Raw genomic sequence first — 25,361 nt, forward strand, 5'->3', positions numbered from 1 at the left:
AAATCATACTGCACTACAACAAAACCAAAGTTGCTGTAGATAATGGGGACAAAATGACAAGAGAATACAGTTGTGTTAGAGGAACGAGGCAGTGGCCACTAAGAATCCTCATGGAAATTATAGATATTGTAGCACTGAATGCATATATTCTGTACACTCACAGATTTCCTGATTGGCAGAAGAATAACCGAAGCCGACGTAAACTCTTCACGACTGAACTGGCATTTGGACTCAGCAAAGGCAACATGGAAGAAAGAGCCAAAAATATCAACGGTCTTCATAAAGATGTACAAGATGCACTGAAAGCTTGTGGTATTGCAATTCCTACAGCAGTGATCCAGACCCAATGTTCCAAGTTACCAATGCCACAACGATGTCAAGATTGCAAGAGAAACGAAGATCGGGAAACAAGATTCTGTTGTGTAACGTGCAAGAAACCTGTTCGTAATATACACGGAGAAGAAACTGTTACTGTGAAGTGCATGCAGTGCAAAAATGAACTTGACTGAAAAGTTGAAAAAAATCTTGTGTTATTTTACTGCAGTGACCGCAGTACATAGATTATTAACTTTCTGAAATTTCCTGGCAGATTAAAACTGTGTGCCCGACCGAGACTCGAACTCGGGACCTTTGCCTTTCGCGGGCAAGTGCTCTACCACTGAGCTACCGAAGCACGACTCACGGCCGGTACTCACAGCTTCACTTCTGCCAGTATCTCGTCTCCTACCTTCCAAACTTTACAGAAGCTCTCCTGTGAAACTTGCAGGAGAGCTTCTGTAAAGTTTGGAAGGTAGGAGACGAGATACTGGCAGAAGTGAAGCTGTGAGTAGCGGGCGTGAGTCGTGCTTCGGTAGCTCAGTGGTAGAGCACTTGTCCGCGAAAGGCAAAGGTCCCGAGTTCGAGTCTCGGTCGGGCACACAGTTTTAATCTGCCAGGAAGTTTCATATCAGCGCACACTCCGCTGCAGAGTGAAAATTTCATTCTATTAACTTTCTGTTCGTTGAGTACTGATTTTTAGTGAAAGATATAAAAAAAATTTTTGTACTTTGTATCTGTGTTCTGATTAAATACTTCTAATAACCTGAAAAGCTCTTTATTAATACTAAATAAACCCATTCAATGGAAATAACGAAATCTGAGAACAAATATTACAATAAAACTCAAAACTCTTTTGTGGTAGTCCAAATACCCTCCTTAGATTTGTGAAAATGCTTGGTAATGGGAGGGTTGATACATGAAAGAAAGAAAGTTCTTCAAAGTGCTACTGCTGCGACCTGCCGTACCTAACTATCCTGACGCTTTCCTGCCCTGGTAGCTTACCTATTTTACCTGTCCTGGCAGGGTCGCCATTTTCTGTGAGCATGTGGGTGCTATTCTGTCATTCTGCACAACGGATTAATCTGATATGTACCCTTTACCCTGTGGCTCCTGCAAGATGCAATTTCCACCCCCACACTACTCCAGAAGTCAGACAGTCGCTCCTAACGTTCTAAAGAGAAATATCTGAAAAACTTTCAGCAATAAATATCTTCTGGAGTCGTCCGCTGTAAGGAAATGACACAAAAATTCACAAAATTTCTTACGTAACTGGTGGGATACTTGGGTACTGGAGTAGTGCTAGTTAGTGTAAAAAAAAAACATGAAACTAACGAAAATTATTATTTCTTTTCGCAAAAATTCTGAGAAATCACAGTAGCACTTTTAGTTATGAACTGAACAAGTTATTTCCGGTTTTTTTTCAGAATGTGAAGTTACCTCTTAAGGATAGGATTCGCTAATCAAATTTCTATACAAAGTTTAAGATTGTTATTGACTTGGCAGAATGGCTGAGATCTGCACCTACTCAACTTGAATAATTATCCGTTTGAATGTTGCTAGGTATGGTCGAGGCTGTCGCATGTGAAATGCAGTGAATTGTACTGTTGTGGAGGAAATATGGGGATCGCAAGTGCTGTAGCGCACAATACCGTAAGCTGCAATGACTGCTGTCTGCGTCGCTCGCTGCTGACAAATAAGATAACTCTCGTTCTATCTGGATTGACCTTCGCCAATCAAACTCTCCCTACGCCTTGATGAAGGACTCCAATAGTCTAACAATTGGCGTGGTACACCGGTCAGATAACCAGTCCACCGCGATGCCACTCGAAAATTCACTCACAGGCGTTTAATAACTCTGTCCACTCACACCGCACAAAAAGTGTGGCAGCCAACACAGTAAACAACCCTTAATCGCAAGGACTCAACATAGAGTCGCACTCTGATTCGCTCTCGACAGAGGTGCTCTCCCAGTGAAGTGCTGAGGAGAGACTTGTTCCTTGTTCTTTGAGTACACGTACGAGCGCACACGCTCTCGTTACGTGTTCCTGCTCCAGGAGCGACAACAGAATGGCCCCTCTCCACGCCAGACGTGAAGGGGTCTATCTTTCGGTCTCTTCCATTACTCCTTCTGCTCAAGGCGTCAAGAGTATCGTCTGCCAATCAGCATTGCTCTTCTAAAACGGGAGAATGACGTTTCATTTAAGGCGACCAATCCGGAAATCTGTAGCACCGGCATTTGGCGTTTGCTGTCTCCCTGTGAAAACCTCTGAAGCTGTGTGCTACGTTTGTAAAGAATGCATAGGTTGGGCGCTCCCACACAATGTAGCGGAATTTGCTTTTAAGCCAAAGACGGGGTCGCTCTCTCCCTTTCACTCAGGCAAACGCTGTCTGCTCTACGGGCGGTGGCTGGTCAAGGTAGATAGGTTGACTCGTCCTCTGAAGGGACTGGCCTCCTGGCATGTGGTTTGCCTCTCCCGAACTAAAAGCTTTTGTGACCGTCATGTCTTGAATGTGTGTGTGTACGCGAGCCTCGAGTATTTCAACCACGGTGCGCATTTGCGATTTACTTGTTATTTGAATATTGTTTACATGAATTCGTACAACATTGACTTTATCTTAGCGAGTTTGGGTTAGAATGAAGCGTCTTGATGTGCGGAATATGATTGTGAAGGCGGAATATGTAAGCAATCAAGGTCAGGAGACCACGACATCTTACAACAGTGCTTTAAAACATTTTCATATCCTTCGGCATTTAGCGTTTTCCAGGCACAATAAGGGCACAACTACCCGATCACATCGCCATACCGTAACACCGTCTCCTCCAAATTTCGTAGTTGGCGCTACATGTTGCGTGACGTAACTTTCTCCAGGAATTTCCCAAACACAGATCTGTCTATCAGACTGCCACAGAGTGAAGTCGGGCGCAGCGTGATTCACATTCAAAGACACTCGTTTCCTGTCACCGACTGTCCAGCGGCGCCGCACTTTACAGCTCCACATGCGTCGAGCAGCACTGACCACGAAAACGTGCGACTTATAGGTAGCTGCTTGACCGTTGTATCCCATTCATTTGATCTCCCGACGCAGTGTCTTTGTGCTTAGTTGGATTGCTGATACCAATCTGGAACTCACGAGTGAATCCTTCTATTATTTTATTATTGAGAGTATGGCTAATACAGACATATCATAAAATTAAATTACATATACGTATGTACATATTTACATACAAGAAACTTAAGATTGGTTTTACAAATGAATATCCAATCCTTCAGTCCAGCACACTACATCTGGAGTTGTTAGCAGGAAGTCCTCTTGGGCACCGTCATAGGCTCGAATCCTGCATTCACTGACAATGTGGTGAACAGTGTGGTATGGAGCCCAGAAGTCACATACTGGATCAGGCAGCTTCTTCCACATAAAGAGAGCATCCCTTCATTGGCCAAAGCCGGTACGGATTTTGTTGATATTAGTCCAGGTCCTGCATGGTAGGTCGAATCCACTTGGAAGTTTAGCACCTGAGAAAATGTGATGCAGCCGCACATCTGTCACTGCTTCCCACCAACCTTTTCGTTATTCAAGGGGTTCGAAATCCTTAGGAACCATGTCAGCAGCATCGCACAGAGTTGGATGGCGCGATTTCAGTCTCTTACGATTTAAAAGTGGCAGGTCGCTGTGCACAGGTAGGTTAGAATTCCTGAAGATCTTATGAAATTCCCTTATAAAGGCAGTACATCTGCTTAGATCAGGAGGCATTATACTGGTTAACAGTGGAAACCAATAAACTGGAGTAGATCTGATTGCGCCAGATATTATGCGCATTGCCGTATTCAGCTGGGTGTCAACAAGCCTTGTATGATGTCTGTTCATCCAAACAGGTGCACAATACTCAGCAATTGAGTACATCAAGCCCAGAGCTGAAGATCTCCAGGTAGTTCCGCATAGCTCATGGAGGAAGTTGTTTCGAGTCCTTAACTTTTAAGCTGAGTTAAGAAGGTGTTGTTTGAAGCATAGTGTACGGTCCAGAATGACACCAAGATATTTCGGGTTCCAATAATGACGAAGAATTCTGCCTCTGAAACTTACTTCCAGTTTTATGTTCGCCAACCGATTATTTAAATGGAAGTAACACACTTCTGTTTTACTCACTCTGGATTAGAACCTCTAGATTTTGAAGTAATTACCTAATACTGACAGGACATTCGTTATAATCTCTTCTGTTACCTTCATCCTCTGGTGTTGTACAGATAGATCCAGGTCATCAGCATAGCAGAATTTTCTGGACGAAGTGTCAGGTAGGTCAGATAGATATAGATTGAACAGTAATGGTGAGAAACTGATCCTTGGGGCAATCGACTGTTTAGCTTCGTCTCCTTACTTATGTTGCTTCCAGTGATTACCTGGAACTTCCGATCGCTTGGCATGCTGTTAATCAGTCGAGCCATTTTTGTGCAGGGTATGATGCGGACAAACTTGTAGATGAGGCCTTCCCTTCACACTGTGTCGAAGGCGGCAGTTAAATCAACAAACGCCACAGATGTTTTCTGTTTCATTTGGTATCCTGACTCTATGAAGTATGTGAGAGACAATACTTGATTGCAGCAGATACGTCCTGGTCTGAAGCATACCTGATCAACTGGAACATTCTCTAGGAGAGCGCTACTTATTCTGTTATATACTAGCCTTTCAAAAACCTTGTAGCAGCAGCTAAGTAGGGCAATGGGGCGATAGCTTTCTACCATATTGGTAGGTTTTCCAGGTTTCAGAACAGATATTATCCTCGCCTTTTTAAACTCCAATCGAAGTTGACCAGTCAGCAGGATGTCAGTGAAGAATTCTGCAGCCATTTCTTTTCCTCCCATATGGATCAGGAATTCTGGATGGATACCATCGAATCCAGCCGCCCTAAGAGGTTTGAGGTCCTTCACTCCAGAGTCAATGTCTGGAACTATGAAGGGATGGGCATACTCAGATGAGAAAGATGCCATCTTTTTCAGGTCATAAAGCTGTCGTCTGATATGTCTTGTATGTTTCTTGTCGGGAGGCACTCTTGAGCTAGTAATGACGTGGGAACCAATTTGGTCTGGTGTTACTTCAGAATTTTTTCTGCAAGCTGGTCGACTTCTCCCCAGTCTTCTGAGAAGACGCCATGCTTTCCTGCTCGACTGTTTATGCCCATTTATGCCTCCGAGACATGTCCAAGCTGGACAATAGTTCCGTAGCTATCTCTGGGTCTCCACTTTGCTGGAAGCGTTGGTACAGTGTTTCACTTTCATCATTCTATCCTGGAACATATTATTTTCTATATCCTCTTGGCATACACTTTTTAGCTGCTGCTGTTACTGCACCAATGAAGCGTTGATAGTTCTTATGTGATGGAAGTATCCAACGAATGGTCTTATCCAGTTCTATTGAAAACTTCGTCCAGTCAGCTTTCTGGAAATTCCATCGAGCTTGCAGGGTTGACCGTATGAGAGAAACCGGCAATCAGTTTCTGTGTTGGCTGTGAGTAAAGGTATCTATCACTTTTCTTGTGGATTTGATGGGAAAGTCACTTTCGTTTGCAGCCAGCAAAGCATAATTCAGGATTCGAATCCTTGTCCCAAGCAGGTGACCTGAAAGTGTCTTGATCTATGACATCAAACACTAAATGAAGATTATTCTCTTCTATCCATTCTGCAAGAATGCTCCCATTTTCATCATTTTGAGAGTTCTTCCAAAGTTCGTGGTGACTATTGAAGTCTCCTATGTAAAAATCAGGATGTTCTACCGTGAGTAGGACAAAATCGGGTCATGTTGTTTCGGGTGGTTTGTAAACATTTGTAATAGTAATTCCGTGCAATTGTATGACACCTGTATGTATATCTGCCTCTACACTTACAGAAAGCAGTGAAGCTTCGTTTATGTTGTTACGGAAATACGTAGCAATTCCATACACCTCGTGGTAAGTTACCTCAAGTGCAGAATATCCAGGAATTCGATCTCGACTTCGGGATATTTCTTCGCTGGAAACGCGAGTTTCCTGAATGGTGACGACATCGATGTAGTTGTCCAGGAAAATTTTGACAGGTAGTAACATTTTTGCCCTGCTAATGCCTGCGATATTAAGTTGAAGGAGTCTCATAGTTGGTCCAATGTTTCTTGTTAATGGGCTCGGAAAAGAACTGTTTCTGCTATTTAGTTGATATGTCATTGCCAGGAAATCCTATAATTTAGCTGCCTGTAATCACTGTCGTTCAATTAGCACCACCCAGGAGGCACGTGTAGGGTATTTTAAGGTTAAACCTACGGACGTGAGCAACGCTGCTTTCCCCTTCCACTGATTTCATGCGATTTCTTACGTCCTCTCCCCACAATGCTCGACGGTCCCTGTCCGTCAATATATGAGGTTCGCCTGACGTTGGTCTAGCTGGTTTAGCCACTTCACAATCACATCACTAAAAGTGACTTGGAAAACTTTAGAAGGGTTGAACGGGAGCTGATGGATTTTCGTACTCAGGTGACATCCAGTGACTAGCCCACGCTCGAAATCACTGAGTTCTCTTGACGACTCAGTATGGTGTTACTGCTTCTCTACTCAGATCAAAATACTCACCAAATCCTTTTCCACCGGCAGGTCCGCCTCCCGTGGAATCCAGTGGTCAACTCGGCAGTTGCCGGGACAGCTTTGATTATGTAGATAGTACACAGAGAAATGGCATATTTTTCTCCAACTTCCATACAGGAGACGGGATTCGAAACCAAGATTTTTGTCTTACGAGACAGCAAATCGCAGACGTCGACAACTTTGCGATTTAAGCCAGGATAATGGCGAACAGTCTTGTGACCAGGAAGCGTACTCATGGTCTTGTTGGCTAAGCTCTGTTGATAAAAATTTCCTCAGTAGCTGCTTTCTTGCCGGGTACAGGTGCAGTTCCAAGAGGACAGTCATGGGTTACGAACATCCAAATAACAATTTGCTCAAATTCTTTATACTTTTACACACGTCAGTCTCCAAAACTTAGCCAACTTAATGGCATGTAACGTAACATGAAAACTAAGGTTGGTTGGGTTGTTTGGGGAAGGAGACCAACAGCGAGATCAACGGTCTCATCGGATTAGGAAGGATGGGGAAGGAAGTCGGTCGCGCCCTTTCAAAGGAACCATCCCGGCATTTGCCTGGAGCGATTTAGGGATATCACGGAAAACCTAAATCAGGATAGCCAGACGCGGGATTGAACCGTCGTCCTCCCGAATGCGAGTCCAGTGTTTAACCACTGCGGAAAACTAAGGGTCTCTAAAACTGCGGACAACTCTACAGGGTGTTTCCGTAAGAGCGTGTAGAAATGTAATAACACATCCTCCACTGAACAAACTGAGATAGTGAACCTGGGGCCGGAGAAGCCAGCTTAATGAGATATGGAAGTAAGCTTGTCTACAGCTATGTCTAGCATTACTGTTTTCCAGCTCATTTACAACTAACATGCATACAAGTTTACACGTACTGTGCTGTTTATATACATGCATTCTTTATTTCCTGCAAGGACCAGGAATCCATGATGCAGGTTTTGTTTACTTTACTTATCCATAAGGCGGCTCTGTTGTATCGTATTTACATTGTCCCACGATACAAAGTTCTATGAGTGGACGACAGACCCAGTCATTACTCAGTTATTCACAGACGTACAGTACAATACGATGGAACAGCACCGGTACAGTATTTCCTGCTCTCTGGACTGGAAGAGGAGGTCCTGTCCAATGGCCTGCGAGGTCACCTGACCTGAATCCTCTTGATTATTTCCAATGCGAGTATCTAAAGTAACTTATGTACGGGAACCATGTGGATACGGAGATATAATTAGCTGCCAGAATTGTAGCTGCCTGTTATGTGATTCGAAACAAACCAGGGATATTTGTCAGGTTGTGTCAGAATCTTGTTCGCCAGTTTCTGTTTGCTTTGAGGTTTATGGGAGTCATTTTCAGCCGATTTCGTAATAAAAGTACAAATGGTACGTTCATTGTGTTAGCGATGATATTTGCAGTTAACTATTGTAAAAAAATGTATACAGTAATGTGAGGTTATTTCTGTTATCTCATTAAGCTGGCTTCTCAGAGGCCAGGTTCCCTACCTCAAATTGTTTAGAGGGTTGCTCAAGATGGCCGTCGAGTGAGATCACAGGTATTTTATTCGTCCGTTAAATGAACTTATTTAAGAGGAAATAGTGTCAAATTTAAATTCTGTTTGTTTCTTATACTTGCTGTAATGGCCGTTCTTGTAGCATAACTGAGTATTAGCGTCCCAGCAGACCTTGTTCTTGAAAAAACTTCTCGTTATGTGAAGTCCCGATAGTCGCGACATAACCCAAAATTTTGCGTGTCATAAACACAAAAAATTCTATTTAAGTTTTCTTGATAGTGAAAATTCGTTAAAGAAAGACAGCTACTAGTTTAATCTGTGTCTATTGTCGCAAAAAAATGTAATGAAAGTTTCTAAATTGTATTTAGCTAACACATTTCGTATTGTTTACTAGTTAGATAGATGCAATCTAGGCTTAAATTGTCCAAGTTATAAAAGTTTAAAAACCTGACCACAGCAAAGTAATTACTGATTTATTATTATGTCATTGTATCTATAAATCAGTACAAAAACAACAACAACCGCACATAAAACCTCTGTGTCGTTTTTTTGTTTACATACCCCCTAATCTCGCTTCCTTGACACATTTAAAACATTCTTTAAACTTAATTGTTCTTTCGAAACTGACCACGAGTGAGAAATATGGGAGCTGTTACAGGGTAGTGAGTAGAGGGATTTTTTGCGTATCTTGTAGGAAATAGTTTCACTGGGGGATGCAGTGGGGAGACTGTTGGTACAACACAGGAGGCTCTCTCCTGGAACTGCAGAGCATGCAGTAGGAACATTTTGATTGGGGAACAGTAAAGGAAAATCTCTGCCCTTCAGGTACAGTTGGAGGATGCAGGAAGGAACGGATAAGGATCAAGGGGTTTTAGAGGGGAGGATGGCGGTTGGGAACTGGCAGCTGGTAGGAGGATAGTAAGAAAGAGAACGCGATCTGACAGTTTTATAATGAACACCAAAAACAGGTATCTACCACAGCCAGAGTTAGATGGAGAACAGCCTCAGGTAGAACGAGGAAAATAAAATGTGCAGCACACTTCAACCGAGGCCAAGAAGCGTAGGAGTGTACAAAGTGTTAGGGAGAAGAAAGTGCTGCTGGTAGTTAGTAGCCATGAGCGAGGTGTAGGCCCTCAGTTACAGGAAAGTTTAGGGGCAGCATACCAGTCCACCAGTATCTTCAAGCCAAATGCGGGGCTAAGTCACGTGATAGATGACTTAGGGTCTTTATCTAAGGATGTTACAAAAGAGGACCATGTAGTGATAGTGGGTTGGGCAAGAAACAGTTTGGACAGGGATGGGGTATATGATATAGGTGGTGACCTGGACAAGATAGCTTCCCTGACTCATGGCACCAACTACACTTGTTGAGCTGTTTCAGTGTCATGATTGATCACACCTTGATGGAGCTGTGTGACGAATCTAGGAGTGAGGGATGGCTCTGAGCACAGCCAGCTTTGCTCATGTTTCTCTGGTGCCCATCGGGACTATCAACACATGGGGTTTCACTAGGCATGGCCTACACACAAACAGGACTGCGAAGGGAAGATTGGTACAGCTGATTCATGAAAGTATAGGGGGTGGATCTAGGGCCATACATGGTTAAATACCTGTTGTCATGGGTAGGAAAAGTAAGTATTTTTTAGAATAAATCCAGACAACAGGTTCCCCTACCTAAAGAATATCTCCAGCACTAAAAAATACTGAATCAGTCACTCACAAGACAGATTTTAACACTCCAAATATCACACATGCCAGATGTCACAAAGAAATACAAACAGTTGGAAAGAGTAACATGGGGCATGTCACAGACTTAACAACCCTTCATCAAAATATCCAATCAATAATAAATAAAATACAACTATTAGAAGTTGAACTCCAATCTTTGAATGGCACAGTAGTTTGTGTTACTGAGCATGGGTGCAGAGAGACAGAAATCCAACACGTAATGTTATCATTGTATGAAAGGGCAAACTCTTAGTGCAGAACCGCTTCAAGGGGTGGAGAATCATGCATTCATATCAAAAAGGAACACAGTTCAAATGAAGACATGACCTCAGTACATCAAGTGAAGACAAACACTTTGAAATATCAGCTATTGAATTAAAAGGGCTTGATATCATCAAGAAATTAATCATTTTATGTGTGTATAGATCTCCCAGTGGTAGTGTCGACACTTTTTTCAATAAATTAACAGAAGTTCTACATAAAGTATCAAGTACAAATGTCAAAATAATTCTTTGTGGGGACATTAACATCAGCACTAGTATCATAAATGAATCCAGCAGCACCTTCATAAATATCCTTCAAAGTTTTGGCATGTTCCTATTGGTCAATAGTGCAACAAGGGTTACTACAATGACTGCATCAGTAATCGACCATGTGGCTACAAATATAGACAGGGAAAAATGTAGCTGTAAAAGATCTCGGACTAGCAGACCACCTGTGTCAAATAACAACAATAAAATCAGGCATCGAATTATGCCTTAAACTACAAGCCTGCAAACGACATCCATCAGAAATAAAAATAAAAGATTTTTCAAAGGAACTAGCTAAAGAAAGCTGGGATGAAGTGTATAAAGAAACCACTGTGAATATGAAACTCTCTAAATTCTCCACATTATTTAAGTTGAACTTTTAAAAGGCATTTCCAAACGTATGCATGCCTGTATCAACATCTCACAAAATCAGATGGACAACAGCAGGTATTAAGAACGCCTCCCAAACACTTAAATACCTCAGTTCCATGAAAAGGAGTCACAAAGATCCTGAATTCTTAAATTTTTATCATAGATACAAAAAGATCTATACGAAGGTGCTGATTGCTGCAACAAAGTCATTTAATGACAAAATAACATATAATGCAGAGAATAAAAGCAAAGCAATCTGGGATGCTATAAAAAAGGAAATGGGGAGAGGCAAAGAAATGCAGAATAACATACTGCCAAGGAAGGGGGATAAGGTAATAAATGATCCACAACATTTAGTAAACTATGTAAATGAGCATTTTTCAAGTATTGTGGAGAAGTTACAGAAAAGTTCCCCAAAACCTGTCAATAATGTTTCCCTAAATACGATGATGTTACTGCCAACCACAGAGAATGAAGTCAATAAAACAGTTATAAACTAAAAGATAAAATTTCAGTAGGCTTAGATGAAGTACCAATGTATCAACTGAAACAATGCATAAGGACTATACTGGGCCCGTTAACAAATAAAATAAATGAATCCTTCACATCAGGGACTTTTCCAGAGCAGTTAAAACAGACAAGAGTTGTACCTTTGCTGAAGGAAGGTAATGCAGAAGACATAGAAAATTACTGGCCTATTTCCCTGCTGTCACCATCCTCAAAAATAATACAAGCAATTATGGAAGACAGATTAATGAATAAATACAATATTTTAAGCAAATCACAGTTTGGTTTCCAAAGTGGCAAAAATACGGAGTCAGCTGTAGAAGAATTCACAAAGGTTGTACATGATGCTCTTGATAAAGATGAGTGTGTCACATGCATGTATTTGGATCTTTCTAAGGCCTTTGATACAGTTGACCACAAGATTCTATTAAATATATTTAGGAGCATGAGGAATAAGAGGGGCAGCTAATGATTGGTTTCATTCATATCTAACAGATAGCGTGCAAAGAGTAGAGATAACACATGCTTCAAATACACCTACATATTTAGTAAAACACTTATCAGAACCAAAATTCATTAATATAGGGGTTCTGCAAGGTAGTAGTATATTAGGACCAATACTATTCCTGATATACATTAATGATTTTCCCAGTAGTGTCGCTCATGGTGAAAAAATTCTGTTCGCTGATGACAGCAATATTACAGTCACTGAGAAAACAAGAGAACTCCTTGCAGAGAAAGCAAATAAAACTCTCAAGGAAGTTTACAATTGGTCAATAAGCAATAAAGTGACATTGAAGATAAAGAAAAGTAATGACATGAATTTCTGTCTCAAGAGGGAAAGTGTATTAAATGTAGATGGCACCTCTATAGACTTTGTAACAAATACAAAATTTCTAGGAATGAATATTGATTCTCAATTGAAAGAGAGTGGACACACAAAGGTACTTGCAAACAGAATGTCATCAGCATGTTATGCCCTGAGAATCCTATCATCAGTGTGTAGAATGCAGTGTCTTTTAGTTACATACTATTCATATGTACACTCAATTATTAGCTATGGTATTCTTTTTTGGGGAACAAATGCACAAAATATGAACACAATTTTCAAACTCCAGTAAAGAGCCATAAGAATAATAACCAAAAGTACTAGTCGAGCTCATTGTAAATATCTGTTCAAAACATTGGGGATTTTAACTGCCCCATGTGAAGACATTTGCCAGTCAGTTGTACACATTAAAAATAACATTGGAATTACTGCACAAACAGTTCTGTCCATGACCATGGAACAAGAGGTAGACTCAACTTACGTTTGACAATAAAAAATAAACATAAAACTCAATACAGAATTTTATACCAAGCTATAAAACTGTACAATAAATTACCACAAGAGATAAAAGAAACTGCAAAAATACACTTATTTAAAAACGCAGCTAAAAAGTACCTGTTATGCAATACATTTTATAGATTGAAGGATTACTTAGATAAAACAGAGTAGGGGTTTGATAAAAAAGTGTTACACAAATAAATAATAATAATGATTATAAAACATCCAACATTCCACGTAACACCTTCACACTATGTTTTTTTCCTTTTCTAGAAAAACTTACGCCTATTCTATGCATTTTCCAATACTAACACTCCTTCTTCTTTCTGGGGAGTAAATCTAATGATCGTCTATAACTAGAAGTCTGTAAATGTATGTGTATACGAATTACCTTATTTTAAGTTGATCTAAGCTTGTAAATAATTCGACATGTCCTATATCCTTGTAAAAAGAGATCTACAGACGAATAAAGCTACTACCACTACTACGGAAACACCTTGTATTTATCAGTTGCGTACTTTGAGAGGTGGGTCGGTGGAGTGACCGGCTATGCCCCTACAGAGGCATCAAAATAGTTCTCATGAGACGTTTACAATTAGCGCCATACTAAACTTAAGGTAAACGATAAACTAGCGAGCAGCGACAGTAACACCTCTCTGTAGGTATCGAGACAAAAGTATGTGCTCAAAGCCTGCTTTGTGGAAAACACGTGTGAAGTAAACGTGAGAGTGAAACTACATAAAATAACGGCGTGCGAACAGTCCACACAACAGCAGTAGAAAGAGATACCCACCAGATATATGGAATGCGATGCAATACGCAAGTAATGTAACATACTTAACCAATACCAACGAAAAAATTCTTCAAAAATGCATAAATTTTCTTCATGATTTGCAGATGACATATTGTAAAAAAAAAGAAAAAAAGGACGAAAAGTTGATGTGTAAAATGCATTTCCGCTAGTAACGTAATTTTGAGGCAAGCAATCGAAACAAGACAAACGATATGTAGACACTATGAATTTTAAGCTTACAACAGATAAACGCCCATAAACTTTGTATTATACCTTGAAATAAATTTGACCCGCAGAATATGACACATAGCCGTCAATAGGTGTTTGGGTGAATAAAAGGTAATAAATAGTGTTTTGCGTAAGGTGGAATTCAAAGTAAATCCAAATTTAACCAAGCGTAGGTGAAAACGACCAAAACTAACAGCATTTCTCTCCGTTTTCACACTTGTGTAGCCATAGTCTCTAGATTTTCTGGCACATTTATAATTATAACTGAAATACTGATAATGGCGATCGCTTGCTTTCACTTTATGCTCCGGAAATAACAAAAGTCAAAGTTTTTGCTGTTATACATCTTATATGAATTGTATGACAGATACGCTGTACCAAATTTGTGACGAATTCTTTTCAAATGAAGTAATTCTCTGAAAAAAATAATTCTTTAATGCAATGCTTGGGCGACGTATTAATCACTGATTTACACAAATTAATGTTATTACGTAAAAATACGAATAAGGGCGAGTAAGATTCGCTTATCCAAGGTTCCGCATCGTTTTATGTACATCGATAGTTTACCCATCGTGTAAATCGAGAATTTTGACGATTTTTCCTGTTATCTATACCGGTACTGACAAGATATCAAAATATGTGAGATAAATGGCCGTCTCTTTTCGTTGCATTGACTTAGAAGCTTAAAGAGTTTACAGCGCCAAAGGATCATAGACTTTAGTATGTGAAAAAATTTCAACTTTATACGTCCACCTTTTGCTGAGAACGAGCATCCTTAACAGACAGATGGACAATAAATGGCATAAAGTTGCTCTTCTCTGTGATATAATTACAAATTGACAATCATCGGATTTTTTCCTTTACTTTTACTTTGATAACTCGCTTTTCCTCAGATTATGTTTTTCTAGGTGAGGGGGAAGTTACCACACGGATTTTGTTGAGAGAGTTTGCGAGTATCAAAATATGTGACATAAAAGACTGTAGCTTTTAATTGCATTGACTTAGAAGCTTCAATTTTTTTGCAGCACCAAGGGACCGCCGACCACAGTATGTGACATAAATTCATTCGTCTGTCCATTCCTGAGGAAAAGCGGTCTTAAATAGTCCGATAAGTTACAGAACCCTGAAAACAATTTGTTTCAATATCCTAAGCACCTATGCCATATTGAAACTGATGGTAACGGCAAGTTATTTTTGTGAGGAATGGTGGGGTGAGAAAATATCTGTGATCTAGGACTATCTTAAAAAAGGGTGGACAACGGACGGTCCGCTTGAGACATCTGGTCCGCGATTGATTTCAATATGGCCAGCGGAACGAATTATTGGGAAAGAGAGTGCTACATCGCAGAATTTTGCAATAGAAGGCTTTAAGACGTCGTAAGGAAGGAAACAATGTTCATTGCACATAGATAAAAGTAAACATTTGAAGATAGCGTGGACATGAAATGAATGCGCTCTGAGGAAGGCATCATTTGTGGGCATGACGTGTCAGGAAGGAGGTGCCAGGATGGCTCCCTGATGGTGGGGGGGGTGTTTTGCGTCCTACATAATATAATCTGCATCTACATCTACGTGATTACTCTGCTATTCACAATAAAGTGCCTGGCAGAGTGTTCAATGAACCACCTTCAAGCTGTCTCTCTACCGTTCCACTCTCAAACGGCACGTGGGAAAACGAGCACTTAAATATTTCTGCGCGAGCCGTGATTTCTCTTATTTTATCGTGATGATCATTCCTCCCTATGTAGGTGGGTGCCAACAGAATGTTTTCGCAATCGGAGTAGAAAACTGGTGATTGGAATTTCATGAGAAGATCCCGTCGCAACGAAAAACGCCTTTGTTTTAATGATATCCACTCCAATTCACGTGTTATGTCTGTGACACTGTCTCCCCTATTTCGCGATAATACAAAACGAGCTGTACTTCTTTGTACTTTTTCGATGTCGTCCGTCAGTCCCACCTGATGCGGGTCCCACACCGCACAGCAGTACTCCAAAATAGGGCGGACAAGCGTGGTGTAAGCAGTCTCTTTAGTAAACCTGTTGCACTTTCTAAGTGTTCTGCCAATGAATCGCAGTCTTTGGTTTGCTCTACCCACAATATTATCTATGTGATCATTCCAATTTAGATTATTTGTAATTGTAATCCCTAAGTACTTAGTTGAATTTACAGTCTTCAGATTTGTGTGACTTATCGCGTAACGTTGGGCGGGGTGTGGAGGTTGCTATGGGGGTGTGTCTGGGGTGGGGTGGGGATTGGGGTGCGCCCAGCAAGCAATTGGGGTCGTTGGTTGCTGGTGCCGCTCTGAGATGAATGGAGAGAAACAGGATTCGCGATAACTTATCATTAATTGTATTAATACTGAGACCATCAGCTGACAGGTCAATGGCTGTGGTGCTGCTATGGTGAAAATTTATAAAAAGCAGTGATTTAGCACATTTCGCCTGTAGGAGAAATGCGCTTACTCCGTGACATATAGCTACTTCGCGGTCAACGGATCACTTATGTAAAAAATTAACAATCAACGGGGACTCTATCAACAGACGCTAGCTTGATTATGTATACGATCCTGATGTCTGTTGTTGGACTCCAGTTGTAAAATGGATTGGAACTGAAGTGTCTGACGAGTATAGGAAAAGCTAAAAAGAAGCTATTAGTGTAAGTTTCAGCACGAATATACTAATACGAGGCGTGTTTTTTAAGTAAGTACCGTTTCGAAATTTAGAAAAAGACGTGCTAAGATATCTCAATAATTTTATATTTACATGAAAGCTTGTGCCTTAATCTACACACTGACGCCATTTCAGTCTGATTCTTCCTTGTTTACGTTGTGTACTGAGTGTTTAAGATGCCTCCGGTAATCGTGAGTCCCGCCGACTGTGAAGTACGGGCTGTTATAAGATTTCTTAGTGCTAAAGGCCTAAAAGCGATCGATATTCATCGTGAGATCTGTGCAGTTTACGGAGAAAACATTATGAGTGATGGGATGGTAAGAAAGTGGGTGAGATCATTTAAAGATAGCCGCACAAATGTGCATGATGAACAACGGAGTGGGCGTCCTTTGGTCGTTAATGAAAGATTGGTGCAGGAAGTGGACAATAAGGAGAGAGAAAACAGACGCTTTACGATTTCCTCCTTGCGGGATGACTTTCCTAATGTTTCTCGTAGTGTTTTGTATGGCATTGTGACCGAGCACTTGAATTACCGAAAATTGTGTGCACGTTGGGTAGGGAAAATGTTGACGGATGTGCACAAAACCAAACGTTTAGACAATGCATTGACTTTCCTTGAGCGGTACCAGAACGACGGTGATGATTTCTTAAGCCAAATTGTTCCGGGCGATGAAACATGGGTGGCGTACGTCACACCAGAATCAAACCAACAGTCCATGGAAGTTGAGGAAGGGCATCGTTTTGCTGCAAGACAATGCCCGTCCGCATGTGGTGAATCAGACTAAAGTTCTCATCACATCTTTTCGATGGGAAACTCTGGATCATCCTGCGTACAGCCGCGATGTTGCGCCCAGTGACTACCATCTGTTCCTGCACTTGAAGAAACACCTGGGCGGTCAGCGTCTTCAAGACGTTGACGATGTCAAAAAAGTTGTGATGCAGTGGTTAACAAGTCAGGCGGCAGACTTCTATGAGGAGGGTATTCAAAACTGGTACAACATTATGACAAGCACCTCAATATTGACGGAAATTATGTATAAAAGTACATTAAGGTACAGGCTTTCATGTAAAAATAAAATTATTGAGATATTTTAGTACGTCTTTCGTTAATTTCAAAACGGTACTTACTTAAAAAACACGCCTCGTATGTTAAACGGTAATTCTACAAGTCTTAATTATTTTCAGCAGGTTAATTTGTGGAAAGTGAATTTGTGCCAGGCTTCTGTATAGGAACTTCGAACATTTGGTTAGTGATATTTGCTGGTGAATCTGCAAGCAGGGCTCAACGAAATTCAGAAAATGTTTTACTGCAATGAGGACAATTCTGCTTTACATGTGCGCATTATATGACCAAATGCGAACAGAACTGCATCGAATCAGCATCCGAGGATTCTTTATAAGTTCCTATTTAAAAACAGTTACTTCTTCATTACGAGCTCGACCAGTTTCCATAGCTGCAGTTTCACTATTACGGGCAAGTTACAATTTCGTTTCAAAACACTGTATCACTGGGTTTCAACGAAGTCATAACGATTAATGCTTATGTTCTGCGAGACTTTGACGCTATAATACAGAACCATTCAGTCTTGCTACGTTAGTCTGGACTTTGATATACAGGATATAAAATCCCGTCTGAGGCCTGCTATCATTTTTATGTTAATAATTGGCAACCAATGCTGTACAACCGCAATAAAGTCATGGGATGTTCAATTGACTCTTTTATTAGAACATGTTACGCGTTTCGGGATTACACCCCTCTTCAGACATTACAAACTTCAACTCCTTCCTAAACAACTAGGCGTACAGTCTTGACAACTCAAAGGAAGTGTCTAATAGCATATGACTGCGACACAGGCAGTCTTGAAGCCGAGCGTATACTGGACTTTGGATAATTAACGAGAATAATTTCACTTAGTTACGAGATTGATTTTTATCAGTGTAGAAGTAGCAGGAACAAGACATCGCAGGACATTACAATTACACAGCGTTAGTAATCTAAAATTTAATTATTTCAATCAATCGTTCAGTGTACCCTGAATGTATCACATACATTACATACATACAAACGCCTATACAAGCTAGGATGACACTTTAAGAGGAATTCAAGACAGAAAAAAGAAGGAGATTTCACGGATGCTATAGTTCTTACTTCCTGCCCTAAGACCACTGCTGTCGCTTCACGTGTCTAGGCGACTTGCGAGCTTAAGACAGTATATGAATCAGGCCTGCGTTCACCAATGCGTGCCCATGTGTCATCTGAGGTATAAGTTGTCTAAATATCGAAAAGAAAATGAAGGTGAAATACGTGTCAGTCAGGATCCAAATGTGCTAGTGATTATACTAACCTGAAAATCATACAAACGGACTTGCGAACCGTCCTCATCGGTGCGGAACATCATGTTGTTTTTGTGCAGGTCTCCATGGAGCATGACCTTGAAGTCGACGGCACAGTACTTCACCCTCAGTACAGGTGTCTCCAGCAGGACCCTCGCGCAGGCGCGCAGTTTGTCCGTATACTTGCGGAACCACGGATTCTCGTCCAAGATTCGCAGGTCCTCCTTAAAGGCAGCCTCGTCTTCATCGAGACGCTGGAGCACAAATTCGTTGAATACGAATGACTGGTGAAAGACTTTTGTCGAGTACCGCTCGTGACTGAGGAGGCAAACAGAGGCGGCGTGCATGCGGGCCACGGCCCTGATGGCGGTGGTGCAAGCGGCCAGGTCCAGGTTGTCTCCCTGCGGCCACGGCCGGAAGCCTGTGGCGGACAGGTCCTCCAGCACCATGAACACCAGCGGTTCCGATCCTTGCAGGTACAGTTTCGGCGCCAGTGGCTGAAACTTTCGGCCTTCGACCTCCTTCAGAGCGGAGTGCAACGAGGGCAGAAAGTGGCCGTAAGCGATCGCCTCCTTATCGTACACTCCAAACGCTGTCACATCGCGTGCGAGACCCGTCGGTTTCAGGGCAGCCTTCACAAACACCGACGTCTCCCGAGCAGCTCCGCTGCCACCAGTTGATCGCGCGACCACCCGGAGGGTCTCACTGAGGTAGCCGCCGCCTGCTGCATGCACAGAAATCAGCTCCACACTGGATGCGTCGATGGTAGGATCGTCGTTCTTCAGAGCCCTCCCAATGAAATCCCTGTCCAGCCACGATGGTGTACATTCGTCGTCGCTGGGATTTTTCCCCACGCTCTCCATGCTGGTTGAACTGCTTGGACCTAGAAACGAAGAAAATATTATTGGTAGTAAGCGAAGACGTACAATGATCAGCCATAACATTTTGACCACCGACCTACTATTGATACATCGTCCAGGCGATAGCAACATCACCTGGTGAGGAATGACTGTTAATCAGACACACGCACGGTGCATGTAGTATTAGTGACTGCTCTGTCGGTGTGTGGAACGGGGAAGCCGTGCAATGTATCTGAGTTTGACCGAGGGCAGGTTGTGATGGCTCAGAAGCTCGGCGCAAGCATTTCGGAAACAGCACGACTTGTTGGGTGGTCGAGGAGTGCTTAAGCGAGTGTCTTCAACTCGTGGTGAAATCAAGGAGAAACCACGTCCAGACGTCGTGGGGTTGAGTGACCACCCCTTAGTACAGATATCGGACCTCGTAGGCTAGGCGGATGGGTAGAACAGGACAGGCGACGAACTGTCGCTGAACTAACATCAGACTTTAATGCTGGGCAGAGTACAAGTGTGTATGAACAGGCAATGCACTGAACAATCCAAAGATTGGCTTCTGCAGTCGACGACCCACGCGTGTGCCAACGTTAACACCATTACATCGGAACTAGGACTGAAATGTGCAAACGACCGTCGGCACTGGAAGTCGGAGCAATGGCAGAGCGTTGCATGGTCTGATGAATCCCGATACCTTCCTCATCATGCCGATGGGAGGGCACGAATCCGTCGTCTTGCAGAAGAACAGCTCCTTGAAACCTATATTGCGGGATGGAGAGAAGCTGGCGGTGGCTCCATTCTGCTCTGGAGGACATTCGCGTGGGCATCCATTGGTCCAGTGGAACTCGCACTAGGCACCGTGATGGCTAAAGAGTATCGTACACTGTTTGCAGATCACGTACACCTTTTCATGACGATCATGTTTACCGAGGGGAGTGGTATTTTTCAACAAGATAATCGCCATGTCACAAGGCCAGCAGTGTGATGGAGTGGTTCGAGGAACACAGTGAAGAGTTCCAGTGATGTACTGGCCCCCTAACTCACCACATCTGAACCATCTCGAACACATCCCTGACGTGATTGAACGTGGCGTCAGAGCTTATTGCCCTCCTGTCCGGAATTTACGTCAATTAGGTGAGTTGTGTGTGCAGTTGTGGTGCCAATTGCCTCCGGCGACCTACCAAGGCCTCATTGCTTCTATGCCACAAAACGTCGCCGCTGTTATGCGTGCCGAAGGTGGATATACCTGCTATTAGGAAGGTGATCAGCGTACAGCATACGATAACGGCGGTACTAGAGCTAGAGGCAAGTGATTCCAGTGGTATGTTGGAAAAAATTTTATTACCAGTGTTTGGTAGGGTTGGCGGTTACCGCTGAAACAACCGGCTTTCAGTTATACCGGTTTCTCATCTCCAGTTTATCCTGTCCCTTAAAACGGCTGAAAATAAGCAGTTTCTGAAATGACTCACTTTCGGGCATTTTTGTTGCTATGATTTCCGGCAACAAACTTAGACATCAAACAAAGACTGAAAAATTTTAAGACTCCCTCCTACACAGAATCAAAATGTCAAATAAATTAGGCAAATAAAACAAAAATTAGTCAATCAATCGTTTGCTGCTTTTCTCGAAAAATAATGAGGATCAGATAAAGGCTTATTACGTAGAGAGAGACAGCAGATCAGCTACTATCTGTCCTATTGTGAACAATGAACATATTTTGAAGTTTTTAATGTATTATTGTTTCCATAACATATTTTCCCTTTTGTTTTTTCTTAGACATCACAAACAAATAATAACCTTTTGTGAAAAATAGGTTCTTTTTCTTTAATCATTTCTAGTTGAATATATGTATCTTTATATTTTAGGGATAATTTGAATACATTAGATTTTTTACTGGTAAAACCAAAAATGTTCTTTCAAAAACTTGAAGTGAACAGTTTGCATATTACGCAAAATATGATATATATCTGTAATATTTAGCAAACTCATTATATGAGAGTAGTTAAAAGTTCAGTAATGAATTAATCGATTAGTCAACATTTACTCTCCAATTTATTCAAAAATTCTCGTTCTGTAATGCTTTGATCTGTAAGTTGACTCCTGTCATTCAATAACAATACTTATCTTTCAGAAACCACAGAACTTTCTGTGAAAATCTTTTTTAAAATAAATTTTATTTAAAAACCAAAAATTTTAGCATCACTGCCATGGTGTACTGACGTATCGGTTTCATATCTGGTTATCAGTAAGAGAACAAAAATACCTGTTATAGCAGAGACCAAACAAATATCGAAAAATAACGATTATTCAGAACTGAAGTACCGGTATTGGTTTTAAGCGTGCGGTTATTGCCGACCATTGTGTCTGGCAGACGGGGAAAGAGGCGATGTGGCGCGTATGGCCTGACAGATACTCTGCACAACACGGTCGTGGAATAAATCACAAAACTCTCTGCTGCGTCTCACTGAAGTGAACTGAAGTGAATGTGTCTAGCATGTTGGTGAAGACTAACCTTTCGGATGCGAACTTTAAGCTCGGCGCTCATCCTGTTCTCTTTTTTCCATAGAGAAGTGGGTTTCCTTTCTTATTCGTATTCGTCTATAGTAATACAACTACAACACAAGTTTGCACAAGTGCTCATCAATGTCGTAGCGTTACCGACACAAAACCGGCAAAAGCAGTGCACATTACGTTGAGGAAAGAAGTGAAGTGTTCCACGAATATTACTGCCAAAGAATTACAGCTTTTCAGAATGAAGTGGAGTGTGGACTGATTTGAAATTTCCCCGTGGATTAAAACTGCATTTGTGACCGAGACTGGAATTAATTGGCGATTCATCAATCTTGCTTGTTCTGCTCAGTTGACAGATGCATCCGAACATCCTTCGTAGAGTACAGTTGTGTGCAAAACTCAGTGTAAGGCATTGCAACGACTAGGAAGGTATGCAATGCAATATACGAACAAAGCTGAAATTGAGAATAACTGCAAGGAGTGGAAAAACGTACGGGAAAATATCTACAACAGACTGATCAACTCAGTGCACGATCTCTGTGGCACAGGGGATCCATCAAAAGGTTATTACAAACAGCAAACTACATAAAATAGGGCAAACCCATAGCTGTAACGTAGAGGATATGATGCAACATCGGCTAACATGCTGCAAGAAACCTAAAACTTGGTAGTAGACATGCGAGAACTTGCAATCATAATGATAACTTCGCCTTCCACATACAGTCCAGAACAAAGTCTGTTCCCGGATGTGTCGTTTTATCTAAAAATGAAAATAACATTCACTAACCAATGATACTCAATAAGCAAGAAATGAGGAGTCATTATCAAAAATTATTGCTATTAACTGAGAGTGAGGCAGAAAAACTGCTAAATATACGGAGTAAAAATATAACTTTACCTGATTTTTGACCATTCTATTACAATATTTACCCATGCTTTGGAACACAAGGGTACTGGTAGCGGAAATTGAGAATAACTGGAACGCGTGGAAAAAGCTGGGCAAATATCTACAATCTATTGATCAACTCAAATGCATGATAGTAGTACAGCTATGCATTCTTGAACTTTGTATGTACATATACATCTACATCTACATGATTACTCTGCAGTTCACAGTTAAGTGCCTGGAGAAGTGTTCAGACCATCTTTAGACCATTTATCTACCGTTCGACTCTCTAACAGCGCATACGGTGAAAGAAGACTTAAATGTAGCACTGATTTATATTTTATTACGATGATAATTTCTTCGAATATAGGTTTGTGACCAATAAGATATCTTCACTTTCAGAGGAAAAAAGTTCGTGATTGAAATTTCGTGAAAATATCTCGTCGCTACGAAAGACGACCTTGTTTTAATGATTGCCATCCCGACTCGCTTATCATATGCGTGACACTCTCTGCCCTGTTTTCCGATAATACAAAATGATCTGCCAATCTTTGGAATTTTTAGATGTCCTCAGTCAATCCTGTCCGGTAAGGATCCCATACTGCACCATAATACTGTAGCAGAGGACGAAAATGCGTAGTGTAGGCAGTTCCTTTACTAGGCCTGTGGCATCTTCTAAGTGTTCAGCCAATAAAATGCAGTCTTTGTTTTGCCTTCTTCACAACATCTATTTGATCGTTCCATTTTAAGCTACTCGTAATTGTAATTACTAAGTATTAGTTGAACTGAGCGCCTACTTTCGGCATGTGCTGTCTTTGTCCTTGAATATAACGTCACACATGTGGTTGCCACTTGCAGGAGCGTGTCAGCAGGAACCTGATACACATTTACGTAAGCAAAAATTCTGCCTCGTATGCAAAACACACACACACACACACACACACACACACATTTTGCTCTCCCAATGACGGCTCAGTATTTTACTGACCATTAAAACGAAACAGCCAACCAGTATTGCTCCATGTTCAGAAAAACAGCCAACCATTATTGCTCCATGTTCAGAAGTATACAATTATATTTATTAAATAAATGAACTAAAAAGAATGATGAAAGAGGAGTGATCCCCAGGCGCTCCAGAAATTACGTCACCTGGCACCTGGTCTTTATCACTCGACTGGCTGAAACATCGATCACATAGTTATCTAAGTATAGTCAAGAGCAGTTAACAAGAGATAAATGTACATTCTCTTATTGTGCCCTACAGTGCTTGTTACAACGTCATTTCAAAATGTCAGCATGAAGTCACTGCTGAATTGATAATAATTTCTCATAAAGAACATTTTGTTTAATACCTTGAGCTGCAGTTCAAAAGTATTTATTTGCCAGACCATACTTGGACACACAGCCTATCATAGTAGCGTCAGATATCTGATAGAGAAGCAACTGATAATGGGCTGTATGACTGAAGACTGGTCTTGAATTGCAGCCAACATATTAGATAATAATTTGTTTTACTATGCTTTTGGTAGCTATTTACAATCAAGAAAGCAACTACTTGTACAGTAGGTCCCTTACTGTCGGGTATATATGCCCAAGGTAAGCTGCGATCACAATGTAGTGTCTCTGACACCATGTAAATAAACATGGCTCAAGAAAAGATTTATCAACTCCATTACGTCTGATGACCCCAGACGTATGTTATATTCAGCGTAAGGTGAGAAATAGGGTGTTTATAGGGAGTTGCCGTGTAGACGCTTTATAACGGCCAGGAGATCGCATGATCGAAACTATTAATCGATAAAGAATGGTATCCACACAACGGATTATTATTGGATTCGTTATGAGATATTTTCAAATCCTTAAAATCTATGGCATACTCTTATGGAGAAAAAAATCAATTCGCTCGGGAATCTAGACGTTAGCGCGTGACAGCAAATCAATTGTAAGACCACGTTGTTGCTTACTCTGACTTCCTTCTCGTCACTTTCCACAAAGTAAACAATACAGTGGTGCCACCTTGGACAGGACGAGTGTTGGTCTTCCCTGGTTCAAAAAAATGGCTCTGAGCACTGTGGGACTCAACTGCTGTGGTCATCAGTCCCCTAGAACTTAGAACTACTTAAACCTAACTAACCTAAGGACATCACACACATCCATGCCCGAGGTAGGATTCGAACCTGCGACCGTAGCG

The 25,361-nt window shown here is 41.4% G+C and overlaps 1 protein-coding gene across 1 annotated transcript in view; it reads right to left on the bottom strand.

Annotated features, from left to right (window-relative positions):
* LOC126456120 (uncharacterized) overlaps positions 1 to 19,785 on the bottom strand; it is a 50,161-nt gene extending 30,376 nt beyond the window's left edge. Inside the window, exon 1 of the mRNA XM_050091874.1 lies at positions 18,934 to 19,785. Coding sequence (XP_049947831.1) covers positions 18,934 to 19,785 — 852 coding nt within the window. The remainder of the gene's footprint in view (positions 1 to 18,933) is intronic.
* Positions 19,786 to 25,361: the final 5,576 nt, after the last annotated feature.

The sequence above is a fragment of the Schistocerca serialis genome, chromosome 2, assembly GCF_023864345.2.
Source record: "Schistocerca serialis cubense isolate TAMUIC-IGC-003099 chromosome 2, iqSchSeri2.2, whole genome shotgun sequence".
Lineage (NCBI taxonomy): Eukaryota > Metazoa > Arthropoda > Insecta > Orthoptera > Acrididae > Schistocerca > Schistocerca serialis.